The sequence below is a fragment of the Triticum urartu genome, chromosome 6A, assembly GCF_056163025.1.
Source record: "Triticum urartu cultivar PI428250 chromosome 6A, HENAU_Tu73, whole genome shotgun sequence".
Classification (NCBI taxonomy): Eukaryota; Viridiplantae; Streptophyta; class Magnoliopsida; order Poales; family Poaceae; genus Triticum; species Triticum urartu.
The window spans coordinates 536,062,611-536,088,069 of NC_141878.1; the positions used below are offsets into that span (position 1 = coordinate 536,062,611).

At 45.3% G+C, this 25,459-nt stretch overlaps 1 protein-coding gene across 1 annotated transcript; it reads left to right on the forward strand.

Annotated features, from left to right (window-relative positions):
- The first annotated feature begins 4 nt into the window (after positions 1–4).
- LOC147966120 (uncharacterized) lies at positions 5–25,459 on the forward strand. The gene is made up of 2 exons (XM_087527114.1): positions 5–1,777; positions 25,397–25,459. The coding sequence occupies exons 1-2, from the start codon at positions 5–7 to the stop codon at positions 25,457–25,459; spliced, it is 1,836 nt and encodes a 611-aa protein (XP_087383240.1).

Sequence of the window (25,459 nt, forward strand, 5' to 3'; positions counted from 1 at the left end):
GAAAATGTCTGAATCAGTAAATCTGAATGTTTACTACGGCGCTCGTAATGTTCGATATAATGAGTTGGGGGTTGATCTTAGCGAGTTTAAAAATGGCGTCATGACACTAGCAGACCCGGACAGACTGGACATTAGACAATTGAAGTACTGGTTGACAACTAGTTTCGGGCTGGATCCTGAAGTATGTTCCGTCAGTATTCATGCATTGTGGACCAAATCTTGTAAAAATGTCAAGTGGGAGTTGATGCCGGTAGATAGGAGCCAGCATTGGTTGTCCTTGTTAAGACGGTGCCGAGACCGAAGAATCCATCCATATGCACTTGTGCAACCTGTGCCGAAGGAGGAGAATATCGTACAACTCCACAAGGGGTATGAACCCGGCCAAGGCAGTGAAGTGGCTAACGAGATTGTTTTATCCGGGTCACAGCCACAAGATGTGGATGCTAGGCAACCCGAGAAAGAGTTAGACTACGTGCCACACAATGTTTGTGGTCCTGATACTGGGCAGAGTAGCCAGTCGATAATATTAGCTGGTTCTGGTATTGCTGATGGGGATGAGGAAGGGGATGAAATGCAGAGGGTGATGGAGGAAGAGGACGAGGATGGATTGGTGGAGGAACTGGATTCTGAAAATTCTGAGGATGAAGTGGAGGTACCGATTCCTTCTGCATGGGAGCAGGACATATCCACCGGCCTTACGGTCAACGATGGCCATGAGACTCCATGGCAGTATAATCTGAACCAAGTACAGATAGGGGCTATGTTTGATACAAAGAAAAAATTGAAGTATGCGGTGATAAAGTGGGCTATGTCTACGCAGAGGGTTTTCCGGACACACATATCAAGTCCAACAAACTATACCGTGAAATGTGTTGTAACAGGTTGTCCTGGGAAGGTGCACGGGCACGTGCCGAAGTATGACATCCACTGGGTTGTCACCATTGTCGTCCCACATAATTGTGTGAGGAAGAACCTGCTGGTCAAGCATCCGAACCTGACTTCAAGTCTCATTGCGCAACTCATGTATACTGAGATAGTAGAGAAGAAAGATATGGAAGCAAAACACATCCAGACAGCAGTGAAGGTCAGATGGAATTATGTCATTCCTTATGGGAAGGCTTGGAGGGCTAAGCAGAAGGCTATGGAGGAAAGGTTTGGGACGTTCTTCGACTCATATGATAATGTTGTCCGTCTCCTGGGCATACTAAAGGAGAGGAATCTCGGCACTTATGTGAACGTACAACACATGAGGTTGCTGAGTATACCAGATTTCAAGGTGTTGAAACGAGTGTTCTTCTCTTTTGCTATGTGCATCGAAGCTTTCCGGCATTGTCCTCCTGTTATGTTTGTGGATGGTACATTCCTGACCGGTCAGTATAGAGGGCAAATCCTGACTGCTATTGGTGTGGACGGGAACAATCAAATCATCCCACTTGCCATGGCATTTGTGGAGGGTGAGAACTTTCTCAGCTGGGTATGGTTCTTCCGCCAAGTGAAAATTGCCATCATGAAGGACCGACCAAACGTGTGTGTCATTCATGACAGACATGCTGTTATATTGAAGGCCGTGAAGACACTTCGTAATCCAACAGATGACGAACCAACACCTTGGAGGGACTTGCAGAGCCAGTGGTGCATGCGCCATCTTGGGGCTAATTTTTTCTCACAATTCAAGAACAAGCGGTTGATGAACTTGTTCAAAAAATTATGCAAGCAGAGCCAGCAGTGCAAATACGAATTTATTTGGTCAAAACTAGATGAGTTTACTAAGAAGCAGGTCCGTGCGAGGAAGAAAATGGAAGAAGATCAGGTTAAATTAGCAGCACTCATCGCGGAGCTAGAGGAGCCAATAGGTCTTTGTGACTTGCCAGCAATTGACCCTCCTAATACTAAGAGAAAGAAGGGAAGGGCAATAAAGAATTTTTCTGAGTGGATAGAGAAAGAGCCTCCAATCAATTGGTCTTTTCTGCATGACACACATGGAGCTAGGTATGGCCACATGACAACTAATCTTGCAGAGGTGTATAACTTTGTGCTGAGAGGGAATAGAGCATTGCCACTCACAGCTATTGTGGAGGCTGTATTCCATGGCACTTTGAGATATTTCAGAGAAAGGCATAAGTTAGCAAAGAAGCATATTGAAGATAATCAGAACACACCTTATTGTAGCCCTGTCATGGAATACATGGCAAAAAAGATAGAGAAAGCAAAGAAGCACACTGTTAGACTCATAGGGAATCAAGAAAGGAGGTATGAGGTTCAGCTTCCTACCGATGGTTTTGGTTCTGGAAATGAGGTGAAGACACACGAGGTAAAAATTGGAACGGAATTTTATCCAACGTGTGAGTGTACATGCAACAAACCGAAGTTGTTGCACCTACCTTGCTCTCATGTGTTGGCTGCCTGTGGCTAGATTGAGTTGGATGCTATATCCTTCGTGTCCCCATACTATTTAAAAGAGGCAGTGCTCAACACCTGGACATGCGAGATGACAGGGTTTAGAGTCGTCGGCAATTTCAACAAGGTAAACGACGGTGAGAGATTATACATCCCGCATCCAGACCTTCGGCGAACAAGTAGGGGCAGATGAAAGGCCCGCCGCATCCAGAACGATATGGACCAGTCTGAAGCTGGTGGAGCAACCAGACAATGTTTGTTATGCGCGTCTTATGGGCATAGTATGAAATATTGTCCCGACCTGAACAAAGATGGTGCTTCCGCATCGACGAGTGCTTCCACATCGATGGCTGCGACAACAGGAGCAAGAGGCGGACGTGGTCGTGGCAGTCGAGGCCGAAGGGGCGGACGAGGAAGAAATAACTCACAAGTTATATAATGTGTCGTAGTGGGTTTTAATATGTAATATGTCAGGACTACGTTTTAATATGTAATATGGCAGAACTATGTTTTAATTTGTAATATGTCAGGACTATGTTTTAATTTGTAATATGTCAGGACTATGTTTTAATATGTAATATGTCAGGACTATGTTTTAATTCGTAATATGTCAGAACTATCTTATAATTTGTAATATGCCGTACTATGTTTTATTTGCACCTGATATTTGTTGTTTGAATTGCAGATATGTCTTCGTATCCGTTGCTTAATGGTAACATCGATAGAAAGCACTGGGGAGCCCTTACGGAAGCGGGCAACAACTTAGACGTGTTGGTCACTCGTACCCCAAAGACTAACTGGCTGATACACGATTAATGGATTGATAGGTATGTGTGCATATAATGGAGTCCATATAATGACTTACTATGTTTGACATACTTTTCATAACCGCTAACAATCTCTTTATTTTGTAGGTTAAGTTGGGCTGGACTTCTACCCTTGGCACGGCTGGTTGAGTGTACATTGGATGAGTGGGTTGATGGTCCGGACTTAGATAAGGCAGGTGAACCATTGCAGTTACACAAGAGGCAAGTGAAACGTTTCTCTTACGACAAGTCACTCCTTACCTGCTTAGTAGATAGATGGAGACCAGAGACACATACGTTTCACTTTCCCTGGGGAGAGATGGCGCCTACTTTACAGGATGTGTCTTACTTGTTGGGATTACCTCTGGCCGGTGCTGCCATAGGTCCCTTAGAGGCAGAATCTGGGTGGCAAGCAGCGATGCAGACCCATTTTTTGGCTGCGGTCCCGACTGCTAGGGCCATAGACAACGATCCTCATGGACCTCTTTTTAGATGGTTGAGCCAGTTTCAGGTAACCATCACCGCCACTTAAACAAATGTTGTTTTTTAGTTGTCCGATGTTCATACAATTATTACGTTTCTATGTAGATTGTCTCGTTAGGACATCCCGGCGTTCAGTTGTCGGAGGCACAGATTGACCGGTCCCTAGAGGCATATATTCTTTGGCTGCTCGGCAAGACAATGTTTACGGAGAACCACGTGACCACTGTCGATGCACGACTCATCGGTATTGCACGAGATATAGCTGACGCACGTTGCCCTGCGGATATTCTACAGAGGAGTTTTGGTTCTGCTGTGTTAGCGGCTACATACAGAGGCCTGTGCAAAGCTTGCTTGTTGAAGTCTAGAAAATCTAGTCTTGTTGGATGTCCATTATTGTTGCAGCTCTGGTCATACTGTTGGAAATATGCCCTAGAGGCAATAATAAAAGCATTATTATTATATTTCCTTGTTCATGATAATTGTCTTTATTCATGCTATAATTGTATTATCCGGAAATCGTAATACATGTGTGAATAATAGACACCAACATGTCCCTAGTAAGCCTCTAGTTGACTAGCTCGTTGATCAACAGATAGTCATGGTTTCCTGACTATGGACATTGGATGTCATTGATAACGAGATCACATCATTAGGAGAATGATGTGATGGACAAGACCCAATCCTAAACATAGCATAAGATCGTATAGTTCGTTTGCTAGAGTTTTCCAATGTCAAGTATCTTTTCCTTAGACCATGAGATCGTGTAACTCCCGGATACCGTAGGAGTGCTTTGGGTGTGCCAAACGTCACAACGTAACTGGGTGACTATAAAGGTATACTACGGGTATCTCTGAAAGTGTCTGTTGGGTTGACACGGATCAAGACTGGGATTTGTCACTCCGTATGACGGAGAGGTATCACTGGGCCCACTCGGTAATGCATCATCATAATGAGCTCAAAGTGACCAAGTGTCTGGTCACGGGATCATGCATTACGGTACGAGTAAAGTGACTTGCCGGTAACGAGATTGAACGAGGTATTGGGATACCGACGATCGAATCTCGGGCAAGTAACATACCGATTGACAAAGGGAATTGTATACGGGGTTGTTTGAATCCTCGACATCGTGGTTCATCCGATGAGATCATCGAGGAGCATGTGGGAGCCAACATGGGTATCCAGATCCCGCTGTTGGTTATTGACCGGAGAGCGATCTCGGTCATGTCTACATGTCTCCCGAACCCATAGGGTCTACACACTTAAGGTTCAGTGACGCTAGGGTTGTAGGGATATGTATATGTAGTAACCCGAATGTTGTTCGGAGTCCCGAATGAGATCCCGGACGTCACGAGGAGTTCCGTAATGGTCCGGAGGTAAAGATTTATATATGGGAAGTCCTGTTTCGGCCATCGGGACAAGTTTCGGGGTCATCGGTATTGTACCGGGACCACCGGAAGGGTCCCGGGGGTCCACCGGGTGGGGCCACCTGTCCCGGGGGCCACATGGTCTGTAGGGGGGGCGCCTTGGCCTACATGGGCCAAGGGAACCAGCCCCAAGAGGCCCATGCGCCTAGGGTTTCAAGGAGGAAGAGTCCTAGGAGGGGAAGGCACCTCCTAGGTGCCTTGGGGAGGAGGGATTCCTCCCCTTGGCCGCACCACCCTAGGAGATTAGATCTCCTAGGGCCGGCGCCTCCCCCTTGGCCCTCCTATATATAGTGGGGAGATGGAGGACTTCTTACCTTGATCTTTGGTGCCTCCCTCTCCCTCTCCAACACCTCCTCCTCCTCCATAGTGCTTGGCGAAGCCCTGCCGGAGTACTGCAGCTCCATCACCACCACGCCGTCGTGCTGCTGCTGGAGCCATCTTCCTCAACCTCTCCTTCCCTCTTGCTGGATCAAGAAGAAGGAGACTTCACGCTGACCGTACGTGTGTTGAACGCGGAGGTGCCGTCCATTCGGTGCTAGGATCTTCGGTGATTCGAATCACGTCGAGTACGACTCCCTCATCCCCGTTCTTTGAACGCTTCCACTCGCGATCTACAAGGTACGTAGATGCATCCAATCACTCGTTGCTAGATGAACTCATAGATGGATCTTGGTGAAACCGTAGGAATTTTGTTTTGTTTTCTGCAACGTTCCCCAACAGTGGCATCATGAGCTAGGTCTATGCGTAGTTCTCTTGCACGAGTAGAACACAATTTGTTGTGGGCGTTGATGTTGTCAACTTTCTTGCCGCTACCAGTCTTATCTTGCTTCAAAGGTATTGTGGGATGAAGCGGCCCGGACCAACCTTACACGTACGCTTACGTGAGACCGGTTCCACCGACTAACATGCACAAGTTGCATAAGGTGGCTGGCGGGCGTCTGTCTCTCCTACTCTAGTTGGAGCGGATTCGATGAAAAGGGTCCTTATGAAGGGTAAATAGAAGTTGACAAATCACGTTGTGGCTTTCACGTAGGTAAGAAAACGTTCTTGCTAGAACCCTACTTCAGCCACGTAAAACTTGCAACAACAATTAGAGGACGTCTAACTTGTTTTTGCAGCAAGTGCTTTGTGATATGATATGGCCAAAGTTGTGATGAATGATGAATGATCTATATGTAATGTATGAGATGTTCATGCTATTGTAATAGGAATCACGACTTGCATGTCGATGAGTATGACAACCGGCAGGAGCCATAGGAGTTGTCTTTATTTTTTGTATGACCTGCATGTCATTGAGAAACGCCATGTAAATTACTTTACTTTTTTGCTAAACGCGTTAGCCATAGTAGTAGAAGTAATAGTTGGCGAGCAACTTCATGGAGACACAATGATGGAGATCATGGTGTCATGCCGGTGACAAGATGATCATGGAGCCCCAAGATGGAGATCAAAGGAGCTATGTGATATTGGCCATATCATGTAACTATTATTATTTGATTGCATGTGATGTTTATCATGTTTTTCATCTTGTTTGCTTAGAACGACGGTAGTAAATAAGATGATCCCTCATAATAATTTCAAGAAAGTGTTCCCCCTAACTGTGCACCGTTGCGACAGTTCGTTGTTTCGAAGCACCACGTGATGATCGGGTGTGATAGATTCTAACATTCACATACAACGGGTGTAAGACAGATTTACACGTGCAAAACACTTAGGTTGACTTGATGAGCCTAGCATGTGTACATACATGGCCTCGGAACACAGAAGACCGAAAGGTCGAGCATGAGTCGTATAGAAGATACGATCAACATGAAGATGTTCACCGACGTTGACTAGTCCGTCTCACGTGATGATCGGACACGGCCTAGTTAACTCGGATCATGTTATACTTAGATGACAGGAGGGATGTCTATCTAAGTGGGAGTTCATTGAATAATTTGATTAGATGAACTTAATTATCATGAACTTAGTCTAAAATATTTACAATATGTCTTGTAGATCAAATGGCCAACGTAGTCCTCAACTTCAATGCGTTCCTAGAGAAAACCAAGCTGAAAGACGATGGCAGCAACTATACGGACTGGGTCCAGAACCTGAGGATCATCCTCATAGCTGCCAAGAAAGATTATGTCCTACAAGCACCGCTGGGTGACGCACCTGTTCTCCCTGCAGAACAAGACGTTATGAACGCTTGGCAGGCACGTACCGATGACTACTCCCTCGTTCAGTGCGGCATGCTTTACAGCTTAGAGCCGGGGCTCCAAAAATGTTTGGAGAGACACGGAGCATATGAGATGTTCGAAGAGCTGAAAATGGTTTTCCAAGATCATGCCCGGGTCGAGAGATATGAAGTCTCCGACAAATTCTTCAGCTGTAAGATGGAGGAAAATAGTTCTGTCAGTGAGCACATACTCAAAATGTCTGGGTTGCATAACCGCTTGACTCAGCCGGGAGTTAATCTCCCGGATGACGCGGTCATTGACAGAATCCTTCAGTCGCTTCCACCGAGCTACAAGAGCTTTGTGATGAACTTCAATATGCAGGGGATGGAAAAGACCATTCCTGAAGTATTTGCAATGCTGAAATCAGCAGAGGTAGAAGTCAAAAAGGAACGTCAAGTGTTGATGGTGAATAAAACCACTAAGTTCAAGAAAGGCAAGGGTAAGAAAACCTTCAAGAAAGACGGCAAGGGAGTTGCCGCGCCCGGCAAGCAAGCTGCCGGGAAGAAGCCAAAGAATGGACCCAAGCCCGAGACTGAGTGCTTTTATTGCAAGGAAAGTGGTCACTGGAAGCGGAACTGCCCCAAATACTTAGCGGACAAGAAGGCCGGCAAAACGAAAGGTATATGTGATATACATGTAATTGATGTGTACCTTACCAGTACTCGTAGTAGCTCCTGGGTATTTGATACCGGTGTAGTTGCTCACATTTGTAACTCAAAGCAGGAGCTGCGGAATAAGCGGAGACTGGCGAAGGACGAGGTGACGATGCGCGTCGGGAATGGTTCCAAAGTCGATGTGATCGCCGTCGGCACGCTACCTCTACATTTACCTATGGGATTAGTTTTGAACCTCAATAATTGTTATTTAGTGCCAAGTTTGAGCATGAACATTGTATCAGGATCTCGTTTAATACGAGATGGCTACTCATTTAAATCCGAGAATAATGGTTGTTCTATTTATATGAGAGATATGTTTTATGGTCATGCTCCGATGGTGAATGGTTTATTCTTAATGAATCTCGAGTGTAATGCTACACATATTCATAGTGTGAGTACCAAAAGATGTAAGGTTGATAATGATAGTCCCACGTACTTGTGGCACTGCCGCCTTGGTCACATAGGTGTCAAACGCATGAAGAAGCTCCATGCTGATGGACTTTTAGAGTCTCTTGATTACGAATCATTTGACACGTGCGAACCATGCCTCATGGGTAAAATGACCAAGACTCTGTTCTCAGGAACAATGGAGCGAGCAACCGACTTATTGGAAATCATACATACTGATGTGTGCGGTCCAATGAGTGTTGAGGCTCGCGGTGGCTATCGTTATGTTCTCACCCTCATTGATGACTTAAGTAGATATGGGTATGTCTACTTAATGAAACACAAGTCTGAAACCTTTGAAAAGTTCAAGGAATTTCAGAGTGAGGTTGAGAATCAACGTGACAGGAAAATCAAGTTTCTATGATCAGATCGTGGAGGAGAATACTTGAGTCACGAATTTGGTACACACTTAAGAAAATGTGGAATAGTTTCACAACTCACGCCGCCTGGAACACCTCAACGTAACGGTGTGTCCGAACGTCGTAATCGCACTCTATTGGATATGGTGCGGTCTATGATGTCTCTTACTGATTTACCGCTATCTTTTTGGGGCTATGCTTTAGAGACTGCCGCATTCACTTTAAATAGGGCTCCGTCGAAATCCGTTGAGACGACACCGTATGAATTATGGTTTGGGAAGAAACCTAAGCTGTCATTTCTAAAAGTTTGGGGATGCGATGCTTATGTGAAGAAACTTCAACCTGAGAAGCTCGAACCCAAGTCGGAAAAATGCGTCTTCATAGGATACCCAAAAGAAACTATTGGGTACACCTTCTACCTCAGATCCGAAGGCAAGATCTTTGTTGCCAAGAATGGGTCCTTTCTAGAGAAAGAGTTTCTCTCGAAAGAAGTAAGTGGGAGGAAAGTAGAGCTTGATGAAGTATTAACTCTTGAACCGGCAAATGGCGCAACTCAAGAAAATGTTCCTGAGGTGCCTGCACCGACTAGAGAGGAAGTTAATGATAATGATCAAGATACTTCTGATCAAGCTCCTACTGAGATTCGAAGGTCCACAAGGACACGTTCCGCACCAGAGTGGTACGGCAACCCTGTCTTGGAAATCATGTTGTTAGACAACGGTGAACCTTCGAACTATGAAGAAGCGATGGCGGGCCCGGATTCCGACAAATGGCTAGAAGCCATGAAATCCGAGATAGGATCCATGTATGAAAACGAAGTATGGACTTTGACTGACTTGCCCGTTGAACGGCGAGCCATAGAGAATAAATGGATCTTTAAGAAGAAGACAGACGCGGATGGTAATGTGACCATCTATAAAGCTCGGCTTGTCGCTAAGGGTTATCGACAAGTTCAAGGGGTTGACTACAATGAGACTTTCTCACCGGTAGCGAAGCTAAAGTCCGTCCGAATCATGTTAGCAATTGCCGCATTCTATGATTATGAGATATGGCAAATGGACGTCAAAACGGCATTCCTTAATGGTTTCCTTAAGGAAGAATTGTATATGATGCAGCCGGAAGGTTTTGTCGATCCTAAGAATGCTGACAAGGTGTGCAAGCTCCAACGCTCGATTTATGGGCTGGTGCAAGCATCTCGGAGTTGGAACATTCGCTTTGATGAGATGATCAAAGTGTTTGGGTTTACACAGACTTATGGAGAAGCCTGTGTTTACAAGAAAGTGAGTGGGAGCTCTGTAGCATTTCTCATATTATATGTAGATGACATACTTTTGATGGGAAATGATATAGAACTCTTGGACAGCATTAAGGCCTACTTGAATAAAGGTTTTTCAATGAAGGACCTTGGAGAAGCTGCTTATATATTAGGCATCAAGATCTATAGAGATAGATCGAGACGCCTCATAGGTCTTTCACAAAGCACATACCTTGATAAGATATTGAAGAAATTCAATATGGATCATTCTAAGAAGGGGTTCTTGCCTGTGTTACAAGGTGTGAAATTGAGCTCGGCTCAATGTTCGACCACGGCAGAAGATATAAAAGAGATGAATGTCATCCCCTATGCCTCAGCCATAGGTTCTATTATGTATGCCATGCTGTGTACCAGACCTGATGTAAACCTTGTCGTAAGTTTGGTAGGAAGGTACCAAAGTAATCCCGGCAAGGAACACTGGACAGCGGTCAAGAATATCCTGAAGTACCTGAAAAGGACTAAGGAAATGTTTCTCGTTTATGGAGGTGACGAAGAGCTCATCGTAAAGGGTTACGTCGATGCTAGCTTCGACACAGATCTGGATGACTCTAAGTCACAAACCGGATATGTGTATATTTTGAATGGTGGGGCAGTAAGCGGGTGCAGTTGCAAGCAGAGCGTCGTGGCGGGATCTACATGTGAAGCGGAGTACATGGCAGCCTCGGAGGCAGCGCATGAAGAAATTTGGGTGAAGGAGTTCATCACCGACCTAGGAGTCACACCCAATGCGTCGGGGCCGATCAAGCTCTTCTGTGACAACACTGGAGCTATTGCTCTTGCCAAGGAGCCCAGGTTTCACAAGAAGACAAGGCACATCAAGCGTCGCTTCAACTCCATCCGTGAAAATGTTCAAGATGGAGACATAGATATTTGTAAAGTACATACGGACCTGAATGTAGCAGATCCGTTGACTAAACCTCTCCCTAGAGCAAAACATGATCAACACCAGAATTCCATGGGTGTTCGATTCATCACAATGTAACTAGATTATTGACTCTAGTGCAAGTGGGAGACTGTTGGAAATATGCCCTAGAGGCAATAATAAAAGCATTATTATTATATTTCCTTGTTCATGATAATTGTCTTTATTCATGCTATAATTGTATTATCCGGAAATCGTAATACATGTGTGAATAACAGACACCAACATGTCCCTAGTAAGCCTCTAGTTGACTAGCTCGTTGATCAACATATAGTCATGGTTTCCTGACTATGGACATTGGATGTCATTGATAACGAGGTCACATCATTAGGAGAATGATGTGATGGACTAGACCCAATCCTAAACATAGCACAAGATCGTATAGTTCGTTTGCTAGAGTTTTCCAATGTCAAAGTATCTTTTCCTTAGACCATGAGATCGTGTAACTCCCGGATACCGTAGGAGTGCTTTGGGTATGCCAAACGTCACAACGTAATTGGGTGACTATAAAGGTAGACTACGGGTATCTCCGAAAGTGTCTGTTGGGTTGACATGGATCAAGACTGGGATTTGTCACTCCGTATGACGGAGAGGTATCACAGGGCCCACTCGGTAATGCATCATCATAATGAGCTCAAAGTGACCAAGTGTCTGGTCACGGGATCATGCATTACGGTACGAGTAAAGTGACTTGCCGGTAACGAGATTGAACGAGGTATTGGGATACCGATGATCGAATCTCGGGCAAGTAACATATCGATTGACAAAGGGAATTGCATACGGGGTTGATTGAATCCTCGACATCGTGGTTCATCCGATGAGATCATCGTGGAGCATGTGGGAGCCAACATGGGTATCCAGATCCCGCTGTTGGTTATTGACCGGAGAGTCGTCTCGGTCATGTCTGCTTGTCTCCCGAACCCGTAGGGTCTACACACTTAAGGTTCGGTGACGCTAGGGTTGTGAAGATATGTATATGCAGAAACCCGAATGTTGTTCGGAGTCCTGGATGAGATCCCGGACGTCACGAGGAGTTCCGGAATGGTCCGGAGGTAAAGAATTATATATAGGAAGTGCTGTTTCGGCCATCGGGACAAGTTTCGGGGTTATCGGTATTGTACCGGGACCACCGGAGGGGTCCCGGGGGCCCACCGGGTGGGGCCACCTGTCCCGGGGGGGCACATGGGCGGTAGGGGGTGCGCCTTGGCCTACATGGGCCAAGGGCACCAGCCCTACTAGGCCCATGCGCCTAGGGTTTCCATGGGGGAGGAGTCCAAGTGGTGGAAGGCACCTTTAGGTGCCTTGGGGGGGAGGGAATCCTCCCCCTGGCCGCCGCACCTAGGAGATCAGATCTCCTAGGCTGCGCACCACCCCCCCCTTGGCCCTCCTATATATAGTGGGGGAGAGGAGGGATTTCATACACCAGCCCCTGGCGCCTCCCTCTCTCCCCGTTACGTCTCTCTCTCGTAGTATAGGCGAAGCCCTGCTACTGTGACGCCCTGCATCCACCACCACGCCGTCGTGCTGCTGGATCTTCATCAACCTCTCCTTTCCCCTTGCTGGATCAAGAAGGAGGAGACGTCTCCCGTCCCGTACGTGTGTTGAACGCAGAGGTGCCGTCCGTACGTCGTGTAGGACTACATCATCACCGTTCTTTCGAACGCTTCCGTGCGCCATCTACAAAGGTATGTAGATGCATCCAATGACTCGTTGCTAGATGAACTCCTAGATGATCTTGGTGAAACGAGTGGGAAAATTTTTGTTTTCTGCAACGTTCCCCAACAGAAGCACCACGTGTCGTCCGCCTTGCGGACGAGAAGCACCGGCGCGGTGAAGGGTGATGTGGATATCCGGATAATGCCGGCGGCCAACATGAGTGCACATTGGCGCTCCAACTCATCCTTCTGCAGCTGAGGGTAGCGGTAAGGCCGAACCGCCACCGGGGTGGAGCCCGGCAAGAGGTGGATCCGATGATCGTATACCCGGGCGGGTGGAAGGCCCCGCGGCTCGTTGAAGATGTCGTGCTGCTGCTGCAGAAGAGAATCCAGGAGGGGGTGGTCGGCCTCCGCGGACGCAGTGGCCATCTGGAGCTGGGGCACGGCTGGCGCGGCGCTCCCAAGGTCGTCCCACCGGATACGGTGGTCCATCCGCCAGAACGTCATCGTCAGTGCGTCGAAGTCCCAAAGGATGGGACCGAGGGTTCGTAGAAAATCCACACCAAGGATGAAGTCGAAGCAGCCCAGGTCGATCCCGGCACAGGTAATGGAGAAGTTTTCGCCGCCGATGGAGATGGGAACGTCGCGTGCTAGCCCATGACACTGGAGGCGATCGCCGTTCGCCACGGTGACCCGCAGGCGCTCCTTGCCTGTCGACGGAAGTGCTAGACGACGCATGGTCGCCGCAGGCAGGAAGTTATGGGTGGAGCCGGTATCCACCAAGGCCACGAGCTGCTCGCCCTGTATGAGCACCGGCAACAGCATGGTCCGCTCGTCACGGATGCCGGCGAGGGCGTGGAGGGAGACGACGAAGGCCGTCGCTGTGGGATCCGCGGGGGTGTCCGCAGCCGCTGCAGGTGGCGGGGTCTCGTCGATCGAGGCGTCCTCCTCGGTCGACCGTCTCCAAGTAGAAGAGGCGCGGACTGATACGTCTCCAACGTATCTACTTTTCCAAACACTTTTGCCCTTGTTTTGGACTCTAACTTGCATGATTTGAATGAAACTAACCCGGACTGACGCTGTTTTTAGCAGAATTACCATGGTGTTATTTATGTGCAGGAGCAAACGTTCTCGGAATGACCTGAAACTTCACGGAGACACTTTTCAGAAAATAAGAAAAATATCTGCCAAAGATGAAGGCCAGGGGGCCCACCGTCTTGCCACGAGGATGGGGGAGCGCCCCCTACCTCGTGGGCCCCCTGTTGCGTCTCCGACTCCAACTCCACCTCCATATATTGAGTTTTGATGAGAAAAAAACCAGAGAGAAGAAATCATCGCGTTTTACGATACGGAGCCGCCGCCAAGCCCTAAAACCTCTCGGGAGGGCTGATCTGGAGTTCGTTCGGGGCTCTGGAGAGGGGAATCCGTCGCCATCGTCATCATCAACCATCCTCCATCACCAATTTCGTGATGCTCACCGCCGTGCGTGGGTAATTCCATCGTAGGCTTGCTGGACGGTGATGGGTTGGATGGGATCTATCATGTAATTGAGTTAGTTTTGTTAGGGTTTGATCCCTAGTATCCACTATGTTCTGAGATTGATGTTGCTATGACTTTGCTATGCTTAATGCTTGTCACTAGGGCCCGAGTGCCATGATTTCAGATCTGAACCTATTATGTTTTCATCAATATATGAGTGTTCTTGATCCTATCTTGCAAGTCTATAGTCACCTATTATGTGTTATGATCTGTTAACCCCGAAGTGACAATAATTGGGATACTTACCGGTGATGACCGTAGTTTGAGGAGTTCATGTATTCACCATGTGTTAATGCTTTATTCCGGTACTCTATTAAAAGGATGCCTTAATATCCCTTAGTTTCCGTAAGGACCCCGCTGCCATGGGAGGGTAGGACAAAAGATGTCATGCAAGTTCTTTTCCATAAGCACGTATGACTATATTCGGAATACATGCCTACATTATATCAATGAACTAGAGCTAGTTCCGTGTCACTCTAGGTTATGACTGTTACATGATGAACCGCATCCGGCATAATTCTCCATCACTGATCCATTGCCTACGAGCTTTCCATATATTGTTCTCTGCTTATTTACTTTTCCGTTGCTATTGCTATCATCACTACAAAATACGAAAAACATTACTTTTATTACTGTTACCTTTTGCTACCGTTACCACTACTATCATATTACTTTGCTACTAAATAGTTTGCTGCAGATATTAAGTTTCCATGTGTGGTTGAATTGACAACTCAGCTGCTAATACTTGAGAATATTCTTTGGCTCCCCTTGTGTCGAATCGATAAATTTGGGTTGAATACTTTACCCTCGAAAATTGTTGCGATCCCCTATACTTGTGGGTTATCAAGACCATTTTCTGGCGCCGTTGCCGGGGAGCATAGCTCTATTCTTTGAGTCACTTGGGATATATATCTGCTTATCATTATGAAGAACTTGAGAGATCCAAAAACCAAGATCTATCCCTCAACTACGAGGGGAGGTAAGGAACTGCCATCTAGCTCTGCACTTGATTCACCTTCTATTTTGAGTAAGCTTGCGACACCTACACCTGCTTCTGCTATTCGTTCTGATATGTCGCATGTTATTGATGATGCCACTTCTGCTATGCATGATACTTATGATGAAACTACCTCTATGCCTGATACTACTATGTCACTTAGTGCTTTTCTTGATGAACAACTTGCTAGGGCTAGAGAAATTGAAAATATTGAATCTGATGATACTGATGAAAGTGATGATGAAAAACCACTTGCTATTCCTAAGGGTTATGTATTTGATCAAGATGCTTCTTTAGCTATTTTAGCTTGCAGAAATAGAACTGAACTTAAAAAAGTATTAGCTAAATGGAGTAAGTAATCCCTAAATGATAGAATGAAACCTGACCCTACTTTGGCTACTTCACCTATCTTTGTTACTAATAAGGATTATGAATTCTCTGTTGATCCTGATATAATTACGTTGGTTGAATCTGATCATTTTCATGGTTATGAACCTGAAATTGTTGTGGCACATCTTACTAAATTGAATGATATAGCAACCCTGTTTACTAAAGATGAGAGAACTCGTTACTTTTATATCCTTAAAATATTTCCGTTCTCATTAAAGGGTGATGCTAAGATATGGTTTAATTCTCTTGATCCTGGTTGTGTGCGTAGTCCATAGGATATGATTTATTACTTCTCTGCTAAATATTTCCCTGCTCATGAGAAACAAGCTGCTTTAAGGTATATATATATATAATTTTGTGCAAATTGAAGAAGAGAGTCTCCCACAAGCTTGGGGGAGGCTTCTCCAATTACTTAATGCTTTGCCTGGTCATCCTCTTAAGAAAAATGAAATACTTGATATCTTTTATAATGGACTAACCGATGCCTCCAGAGATTACCTAGATAGTTGTGCTGGTTCTGTTTTCAGGGAAAGAACACCGGATGAAGCTGAAATTCTATTGAATAGTGTTGACAAATGAAAATAATTGGACACCTCCAGAGCCAATTCCTGAGCCTATTCCTAAACCAACTCCGAAGAAGAGGGGTATTCTATTTCTCTGTCCTGAAGATATGCAAGAGGCAAAGAAATCTATGAAAGAAAAAGGTATTAAAGCTGAAGATGTTAAGAATTTACCTCCTATTGAAGAAATACATGGTCTTAATTTACCGCCTGTTGAAGAAACATATAATCTTAATCCTTTACCTATTGAAGAAACTCATGGTCTTGATAACCCGACACAGCTAGTAAAGGTAAATTCTCTCTATAGATATGATAAAGCTGTAATCCCATTTACTAAAATTGCTAGCCATGCTTAGATGAGTTTGATAAATTTATGGCTAAGCAAGAAGATTTTAATGCTTATTTTGGTATACAATTAAAATACAACTCAAATATGCTTGGACACTTGGGTGATTATATAGCTAATGTTAAAAGTGAACTTAAACTTATTAGTAAACATGCTTCTATGGTTACCACTCAAGTAGAACAAGTACTTAAAGCTCAAAATGATTTGCTCAATGAATTGAATAGTAAATATAATGATAATGTTGTTAGAGTGGCTACTAGAACTGGTAGAATGACTCAGGAACCTTTGTATCCTGAAGGCCATCCTAAGAGAATTGAGCAAGATTCTCAGAGAAATAATTTAGACGCACCTAGTTCTTCTAAAAACAAGAAAAATAAAAATGATAGGACTTTGCATGCTTCTAGTGATCCTATTGTTGAAACACCTGAAAATCCAAATGATATTTCTATTTCTGATGCTGAAACTCAATCTGGTAATGAACCAGAAACTAATGATAATGTTAATAATAATGTTCATAATGATGCTCAACCTAGTAATGATAATGACATAGAAATTGAACCTGCTGTTGATCTTGATAACCCACAATCAAAGAATCAACGTTATGATAAAAAAGACTTTGTTGCTAGGAAACATGGTAAAGAAAGAGAACCATGGGTTCAGAAACCCATGCCTTTTCCTCCCAAACCATCCAAGAAAAAGGATGATGAGGATTTTGAGCGCTTTGCTGAAATGATTAGACCTATCTTTTTGCGTATGTGGTTAACTCATATGCTTAAAACCAATCCTTATGCTAAATATATGAAAGATATTATTACAAATAAAAGAAAGATATCAGAAGCTGAAATTTCCACCATGCTTGCTAATTATACTTTTAAGGGTGGAATACTGATATGTCTCCATCGTATCTATAATTTTTGATTGTTCCATGCCAATATTCTACAACTTTCATATACTTTTGGCAACTTTTTATACTGTTTTTGGGACTAACATATTGATCCAGTGCCCAGTGCCAGTTCCTGTTTGTTGCATGTTTTTTGTTTCGCAGAATATCCATATAAAACAGAGTCCAAATGGAATAAAAACTGACGGAGATTTTTTTGGAATATATATGATTTTGGGAAGAAGAATCCACGCGAGACGATGCTCGAGGGGCCCACGAGGTAGGGGGCGCGCCCTGGGGAGGCAGGCGCACCCCAGACCCTCATGGCCACCCGGTAAGGTGGTTGATGCCCTTCTTTCGCCGCAAGAAAGCTAATTTCCGGATAGAGATCGTGTCAAAATTTCAGCTCAATCGGAGTTACGGATCTCCGGGAATATAAGAAACGGTGAAAGGGAAGAATCAGAGAACGCAGAAACAGAAAGAGACAGAGAGACAGATCCAATCTCGGAGGGGCTCTCTCCCCTCCCTTGCCATGGAGGCCATGGGCCAAAGGGGAAACCCTTCTCCCATCTAGGGAGGAGGTCAAGGAAGAAGAAGAACAAGGAGGGGGGCTCTCTCTCCCCCTCGCTTTCGGTGGCACCGGAGTGCCACCGGGGGCCATCATCATCACCGCGATCTACACCAACACCTCCGCCATCTTCACCAACATCTCCATCACCTTCCCCCCCCCCCCTCTATCTACAGCGGTCCACTCTCCCGCAACCCGCTGTACCCTCTACTTGAACATGGTGCTTTATGCTTCATATTATTATCCAATGATGTGTTGCCATCCTATGATGTCTGAGTAGATTTTCGTTGTCCTATCGGTGGTTGATGAATTGCTATGATTGATTTAATTTGCTTGTGGTTATGTTGCTGTCCTTTGGTGCCCATCATATGATTGCGCGTGTGGATCACACCCTAGGGCTAGTTGTATGTTGATAGGACTATGTATTGGAGGGCAAGAGTGACAGAAGCTTCAACCTAGCATAGAAATTGATGCATACGGGATTGAAGGGGGACCAATATATCTTAATGTTATGGTTGGGTGTTACCTTAATGAATGTTAGTAGTTGCGGATGCTTGCTAATAGTTCCAATCATAAGTGCATAGAATTCCAAGTCAGGGATGACATGCTAGCAGTGGCCTCTCCCACATAATACTTGCTATCAGTCTAGTAAAGTAGTCAATTGCTTAAGGGGCAATTTCGCAACTCCTACCACCACTTTTCCACACTCGCTATATTTACTTTATTGTTTCTTTATCTAAACAGCCCCTACTTTTTATTTACGTACTCTTTATTATCTTGCAAACCTATCCAACAACACCTACAAAGTACTTCTAGTTTCATACTTGTTCTAGGTAAAGTGAACATCAAGTGTGCGTAGAGTTGTATCGGTGGTCGATAGAACTTGAGAGAATATTTGTTCTACCTTTAGCTCCTCGTTGGGTTCGACACTCTTACTTATCGAAAACTGTTGCGATCCCGTATACTTGTGGGTTATCAAATACCAAAGAAACTTGGAGATCCAGGAGTACCCACTATACCATGCTCCATTAAAATAAACTATGTTAAAACTGCTTTATGTGATCTTGGAGCCGGTGTTAGTGTTATGCCTTTCTATTTATATCGTAGACTTGATTTGAATAAGTTGACACCTACTGAAATACCTTTGCAAATGACTGATAAATCAACTGCTATACCTGTCGGTATTTGTGAGGATGTGCCTGTTGTAGTTCCAAACGTCACTATTTTAACTGACTTTGTTATTCTTGATATTCCCGAGGACGATAGTGCTACCTCTTGAGCACTGCGTTGGATTTCCCCGAAGAGGAAGGGATGATGCAGCAAAGTAGCGTAAGTATTTCCCACAGTTTTTGAGAACCAAGGTATCAATCCAGTAGGAGGCTACGCTCGAGTCCCTCGTACCTACACAAAAACAATAGCTCAATGCTACCAACGCGCTTAGGGGTTGTCAATCCCTTCACGGTCACTTACGAAAGTGAGATCTGATAGAGATGATAAATAATATTTTTGGTATTTTTGGTATAGAGATGCAAAGTAAAAAGTAAAAGCAAAGTAAAAGCAAAGCAATAATAAAGTAATGGAGATTGATATGATGAGAAAGAGACCCGGGGGCCATAGGTTTCACTAGTGGCTTCTCTCAAGAGCATAAGTATTCTACGGTGGGTGAACAAATTATTGTTGAGCAATTGACAGAATTGAGCATAGTTATGAGAATATCTAGGTATGATCATGTATATAGGCATCACATCCGAGACAAGTAGACCGAAACGATTCTGCATCTACTACTATTACTCCACTCATCGATCGCTATCTAGCATGCATCTAGAGTATTAAGTTAAAAACAGAGTAACACCTTAAGCAAGATGACATGATGTAGAGGGATAGTTTCATGCAATATGATAAAAAACCCATCTTGTTATCCTCGATGGCAACAATACAACACGTGCCTTGCTGCCCCTTCTATCACTGGGAAAGGACACTGCAAGATTGAACCCAAAGCTAAGCACTTCTCCCATGGCAAGAACAACCAATCTAGTAGGCCAAACCAAACTGATAATTTGAAGAGACTTGCAAAGATAACCAATCATACATAAAAGAATTTAGAGAAGATTCAAATATTATTCATAGATAGACTGGATCATAAACCCACAATTCATCGGTCTCAACAAACACACCGCAAAAAGAAGATTACATCGAATAGATCTCCACGAGAGAGGGGGAGAACATTGTATTGAGATCCAAAAAGAGAGAAGAAGCCATCTAGCTACTAACTATGGACCCGTAGGTCTGAAGTAAACTATTCACACTTCATCGGAGGGGCTTGGATGATGATGTAGAAGCCCTCCGTGATCGATGCCTCCTCCGGCGGAGCTCCGGATCAGGCCCCAAGATGGGATCTCGTGGATACAGAAAGTTGCGGCGGTGGAATTAGGTTTTTAGCTCCTGTTCTGATCGTTTGGGGATACGTGGATATATATGGGAGGAAGAAGTACGTCGGTGGAGCTTCGAGGGGCCCACGGGGCAGGGGGGCGCGCCCTAGGGGGGCGCCCTCCACCCTCGTGACCACCTCGTGGCTTTCTTGACGGAGGGTCCAAGTCTCCTGGATCTTATGTGATGAGAAAATCACGTTTCCAAAGGTTTGATGTGTGCGGTCCAATGAGTGTTGAGGCTCGCGGTGGCTATCGTTATGTTCTCACCCTCACTGATGACTTGAGTAGATATGGGTATGTCTACTTAATGAAACACAAGTCTGAGACCTTTGAAAAGTTCAAGGAATTTCAGAGTGAGGTTGAGAATCAATGTGACAGGAAAATCAAGTTCCTGCGATCAGATCGTGGAGGAGAATACTTGAGTCACGAGTTTGGCACACACTTAAGAAAATGTGGAATAGTTTCACAACTCACGCCGCCTGGAACACCTCAGCGTAATGGTGTGTCCGAACGTCGTAATCGCACTCTATTAGATATGGTGCGATCTATGATGTCTCTTGCCGATTTACCGTTATCTTTTTGGGGGTATGCTTTAGAGACTGCCGCATTCACTTTAAATAGGGCTCCGTCGAAATCCGTTGAGACGACACCGTTTGAATTATGGTTTGGGAAGAAACCTAAGCTGTCATTTCTAAAAGTTTGGGGATGCGATGCTGATGTCAGGAAACTTCAACCTGAAAAGCTCGAACCCAAGTCAGAAAAATGCGTCTTCATAGGATACCCTAAAGAAACTATTAGGTATACCTTCTACCTCAGATCCGAAGGCAAGATCTTTGTTGCCAAGAATGGGTCCTTTCTAGAGAAAGAGTTTCTCTCGAAAGAAGTAAGTGGGAGGAAAGTAGAACTTGATGAAGTATTACCTCTTGAACCGGAAAATGGCGCAACTCAAGAAAATGTTCCTGAGGTGCCTGCACCGACTAGAGAGGAAGTTAATGATGTTGATCAAGATACTTCTGATCAAGCTCCTACTGAAATTCGAAGGTCCACAAGGACACGTTCCGCACCAGAGTGGTACGGCAACCCTGTCTTGGAAATCATGTTGTTAGACAACGGTGAACCTTCGAACTATGAAGAAGCGATGGCGGGCCCGGATTCCGACAAATGGCTAGAAGCCATGAAATCCGAGATAGGATCCATGTATGAAAAACGAAGTATGGACTTTGACTGACTTGCCCGTTGAGCGGCGAGCCATAGAAAATAAATGGATCGTTAAGAAGAAGACAGACGCGGATGGTAATGTGACCATCTATAAAGCTCGGCTTGTCACTAAGGGTTATCGACAAGTTCAAGGGGTTGACTACGATGAGACTTTCTCACCGGTAGCGAAGCTAAAGTCCGTCCGAATCATGTTAGCAATTGCCGCATTCTATGATTATGAAATATGGCAAATGGACGTCAAAACGGCATTCCTTAATGGTTTCCTTAAGGAAGAATTGTATATGATGCAGCCGGAAGGTTTTGTCGATCCTAAGAATGCTGACAAGGTGTGCAAGCTCCAACGCTCGATTTATGGGCTGGTGCAAGCATCTCGGAGTTGGAACATTCGCTTTGATGAGATGATCAAAGTGTTTGGGTTTACACAGACTTATGGAGAAGCCTGTGTTTACAAGAAAGTGAGTGGGAGCTCTGTAGCATTTCTCATATTATATGTAGATGACATACTTTTGATGGGAAATGATATAGAACTCTTGGACAGCATTAAGGCCTACTTGAATAAAGGTTTTTCAATGAAGGACCTTGGAGAAGCTGCTTATATATTAGGCATCAAGATCTATAGAGATAGATCGAGACGCCTCATAGGTCTTTCACAAAGCACATACCTTGATAAGATATTGAAGAAATTCAATATGGATCATTCTAAGAAGGGGTTCTTGCCTGTGTTACAAGGTGTGAAATTGAGCTCGGCTCAATGTTCGACCACGGCAGAAGATATAAAAGAGATGAATGTCATCCCCTATGCCTCAGCCATAGGTTCTATTATGTATGCCATGCTGTGTACCAGACCTGATGTAAACCTTGTCGTAAGTTTGGTAGGAAGGTACCAAAGTAATCCCGGCAAGGAACACTGGACAGCGGTCAAGAATATCCTGAAGTACCTGAAAAGGACTAAGGAAATGTTTCTCGTTTATGGAGGTGACGAAGAGCTCATCGTAAAGGGTTACGTCGATGCTAGCTTCGACACAGATCTGGATGACTCTAAGTCACAAACCGGATATGTGTATATTTTGAATGGTGGGGCAGTAAGCGGGTGCAGTTGCAAGCAGAGCGTCGTGGCGGGATCTACATGTGAAGCGGAGTACATGGCAGCCTCGGAGGCAGCGCATGAAGAAATTTGGGTGAAGGAGTTCATCACCGACCTAGGAGTCACACCCAATGCGTCGGGGCCGATCAAGCTCTTCTGTGACAACACTGGAGCTATTGCTCTTGCCAAGGAGCCCAGGTTTCACAAGAAGACAAGGCACATCAAGCGTCGCTTCAACTCCATCCGTGAAAATGTTCAAGATGGAGACATAGATATTTGTAAAGTACATACGGACCTGAATGTAGCAGATCCGTTGACTAAACCTCTCCCTAGAGCAAAACATGATCAACACCAGAATTCCATGGGTGTTCGATTCATCACAATGTAACTAGATTATTGACTCTAGTGCAAGTGGGAGACTGTTGGAAATATGCCCTAGAGGCAATAATAAAAGTATTATTATTATATTTCCTTGTTCATGATAATTGTCTTTATTCATGCTATAATTGTATTATCCGGAAATCGTAATACATGTGTGAATAATAGACACCAACATGTCCCTAGTAAGCCTCTAGTTGACTAGCTCGTTGATCAACAGATAGTCATGGTTTCCTGACTATGGACATTGGATGTCATTGATAACGATATCACATCATTAGGAGAATGATGTGATGGACAAGACCCAATCCTAAACATAGCATAAGATCGTATAGTTCGTTTGCTAGAGTTTTCCAATGTCAAGTATCTTTTCCTTAGACCATGAGATCGTGTAACTCCCGGATACCGTAGGAGTGCTTTGGGTGTGCCAAACGTCACAACGTAACTGGGTGACTATAAAGGTATACTACGGGTATCTCCGAAAGTGTCTGTTGGGTTGACACGGATCAAGACTGGGATTTGTCACTCCGTATGACGGAGAGGTATCACTGGGCCCACTCGGTAATGCATCATCATAATGAGCTCAAAGTGACCAAGTGTCTGGTCACGGGATCATGCATTACGGTACGAGTAAAGTGACTTGCCGGTAACGAGATTGAACGAGGTATTGGGATACCGACGATCGAATCTCGGGCAAGTAACATACCGATTGACAAAGGGAATTGTATACGGGGTTGCTTGAATCCTCGACATCGTGGTTCATCCGATGAGATCATCGAGGAGCATGTGGGAGCCAACATGGGTATCCAGATCCCGCTGTTGGTTATTGACTGAAGAGCGATCTCGGTCATGTCTACATGTCTCCCGAACCCGTAGGGTCTACACACTTAAGGTTCGGTGACGCTAGGGTTGTAGGGATATGTATATGCAGTAACCCGAATGTTGTTCGGAGTCCCGGATGAGATCCTGGACGTCACGAGGAGTTCCGTAATGGTCTGGAGGTAAAGATTTATATATGGGAAGTCCTGTTTCGGCCATCGGGACAAGTTTCGGGGTCATCGGTATTGTACCGGGACCACCGGAAGGGTCCCGGGGGTCCACCGGGTGGGGCCACCTGTCCCGGGGGGCCACATGGGCTGTAGGGGGTGCGCCTTGGCCTACATGGGCCAAGGGCACCAGCCCCAAGAGGCCCATGCGCCTAGGGTCTCAAGGAGGAAGAGTCCTAGGAGGGGAAGGCACCTCCTAGGTGCCTTGGGGAGGAGGGATTCCTCCCCTTGGCCGCACCACCCTAGGAGATTAGATCTCCTAGGGCCGGCGCCCCCCCCCTTGGCCCTCCTATATATAGTGGGGAGATGGAGGACTTCTTACCTTGATCTTTGGTGCCTCCCTCTCCCTCTCCAACACCTCCTCCTCCTCCATAGTGCTTGGCGAAGCCCTGCCGGAGTACTGCAGCTCCATCACCACCACGCCGTCGTGCTGCTGCTGGAGCCATCTTCCTCAACCTCTCCTTCCCTCTTGCTGGATCAAGAAGAAGGAGACGTCACGCTGACCGTACGTGTGCTGAAGTCTGAGGTGCCGTCCGTTCGGTGCTAGGATCTTCGGTGATTCGAATCACGTCGAGTACGACTCCCTCATCCCCGTTCTTTGAACGCTTCCGCTCGCGATCTTCAAGGTACGTAGATGCATCCAATCGCTCGTTGCTAGATGAACTCATAGATGGATCTTGGTGAAACCGTAGGAATTTTTTTTTTGTTTTCTACAACGTTCCCCAACACATACGAGAGATTCCCTATTGGACGACCCTATGTCTACGTTGATAAACCTTTTGGTTTGGAGGACTTAGCTGGGACTTATGTGCCTGCTATCGGCGGCTTACCTACTATGGGATCTGTTTGGACACGGCGAGAGGTACTTTTATATTAAGTAACAATTAATTCAATTATTTCTTGCCATTCAATAGTATTACAAATGCTTATTTTGTTGTCATGCACAGAGACGGTTTGCGCATACTCAGGTTAGGGGATGCTACCCGTCCTTCATGGCACAGTTTGATAGTTTGCACGAGGATCAAGTTATTTGGGAGCCATACTCGCCTCAGGCTATATCATCGAGGTACCCAGTTGGGATTTCTGGATTGTGCACTAGAGATCGGCACTTTTGGATGAACAAGGCCAAGTTGGTGTTCGACGTGACGGTTGAGGAGATGTCTCTTCATAGGGTGATGAGACAGTTCGGTCTATATCAAGAGCCTGAGATTCCAGATATTCCACACTTGCCAGAACACGTGCACAAGTAAGTACTAATACTATTTTAGTTGTCAGCTCTGCATTCATAATATACCTAATCATGTATCGCGCATGTCAATCTCAGGGACAGTCGCCTAG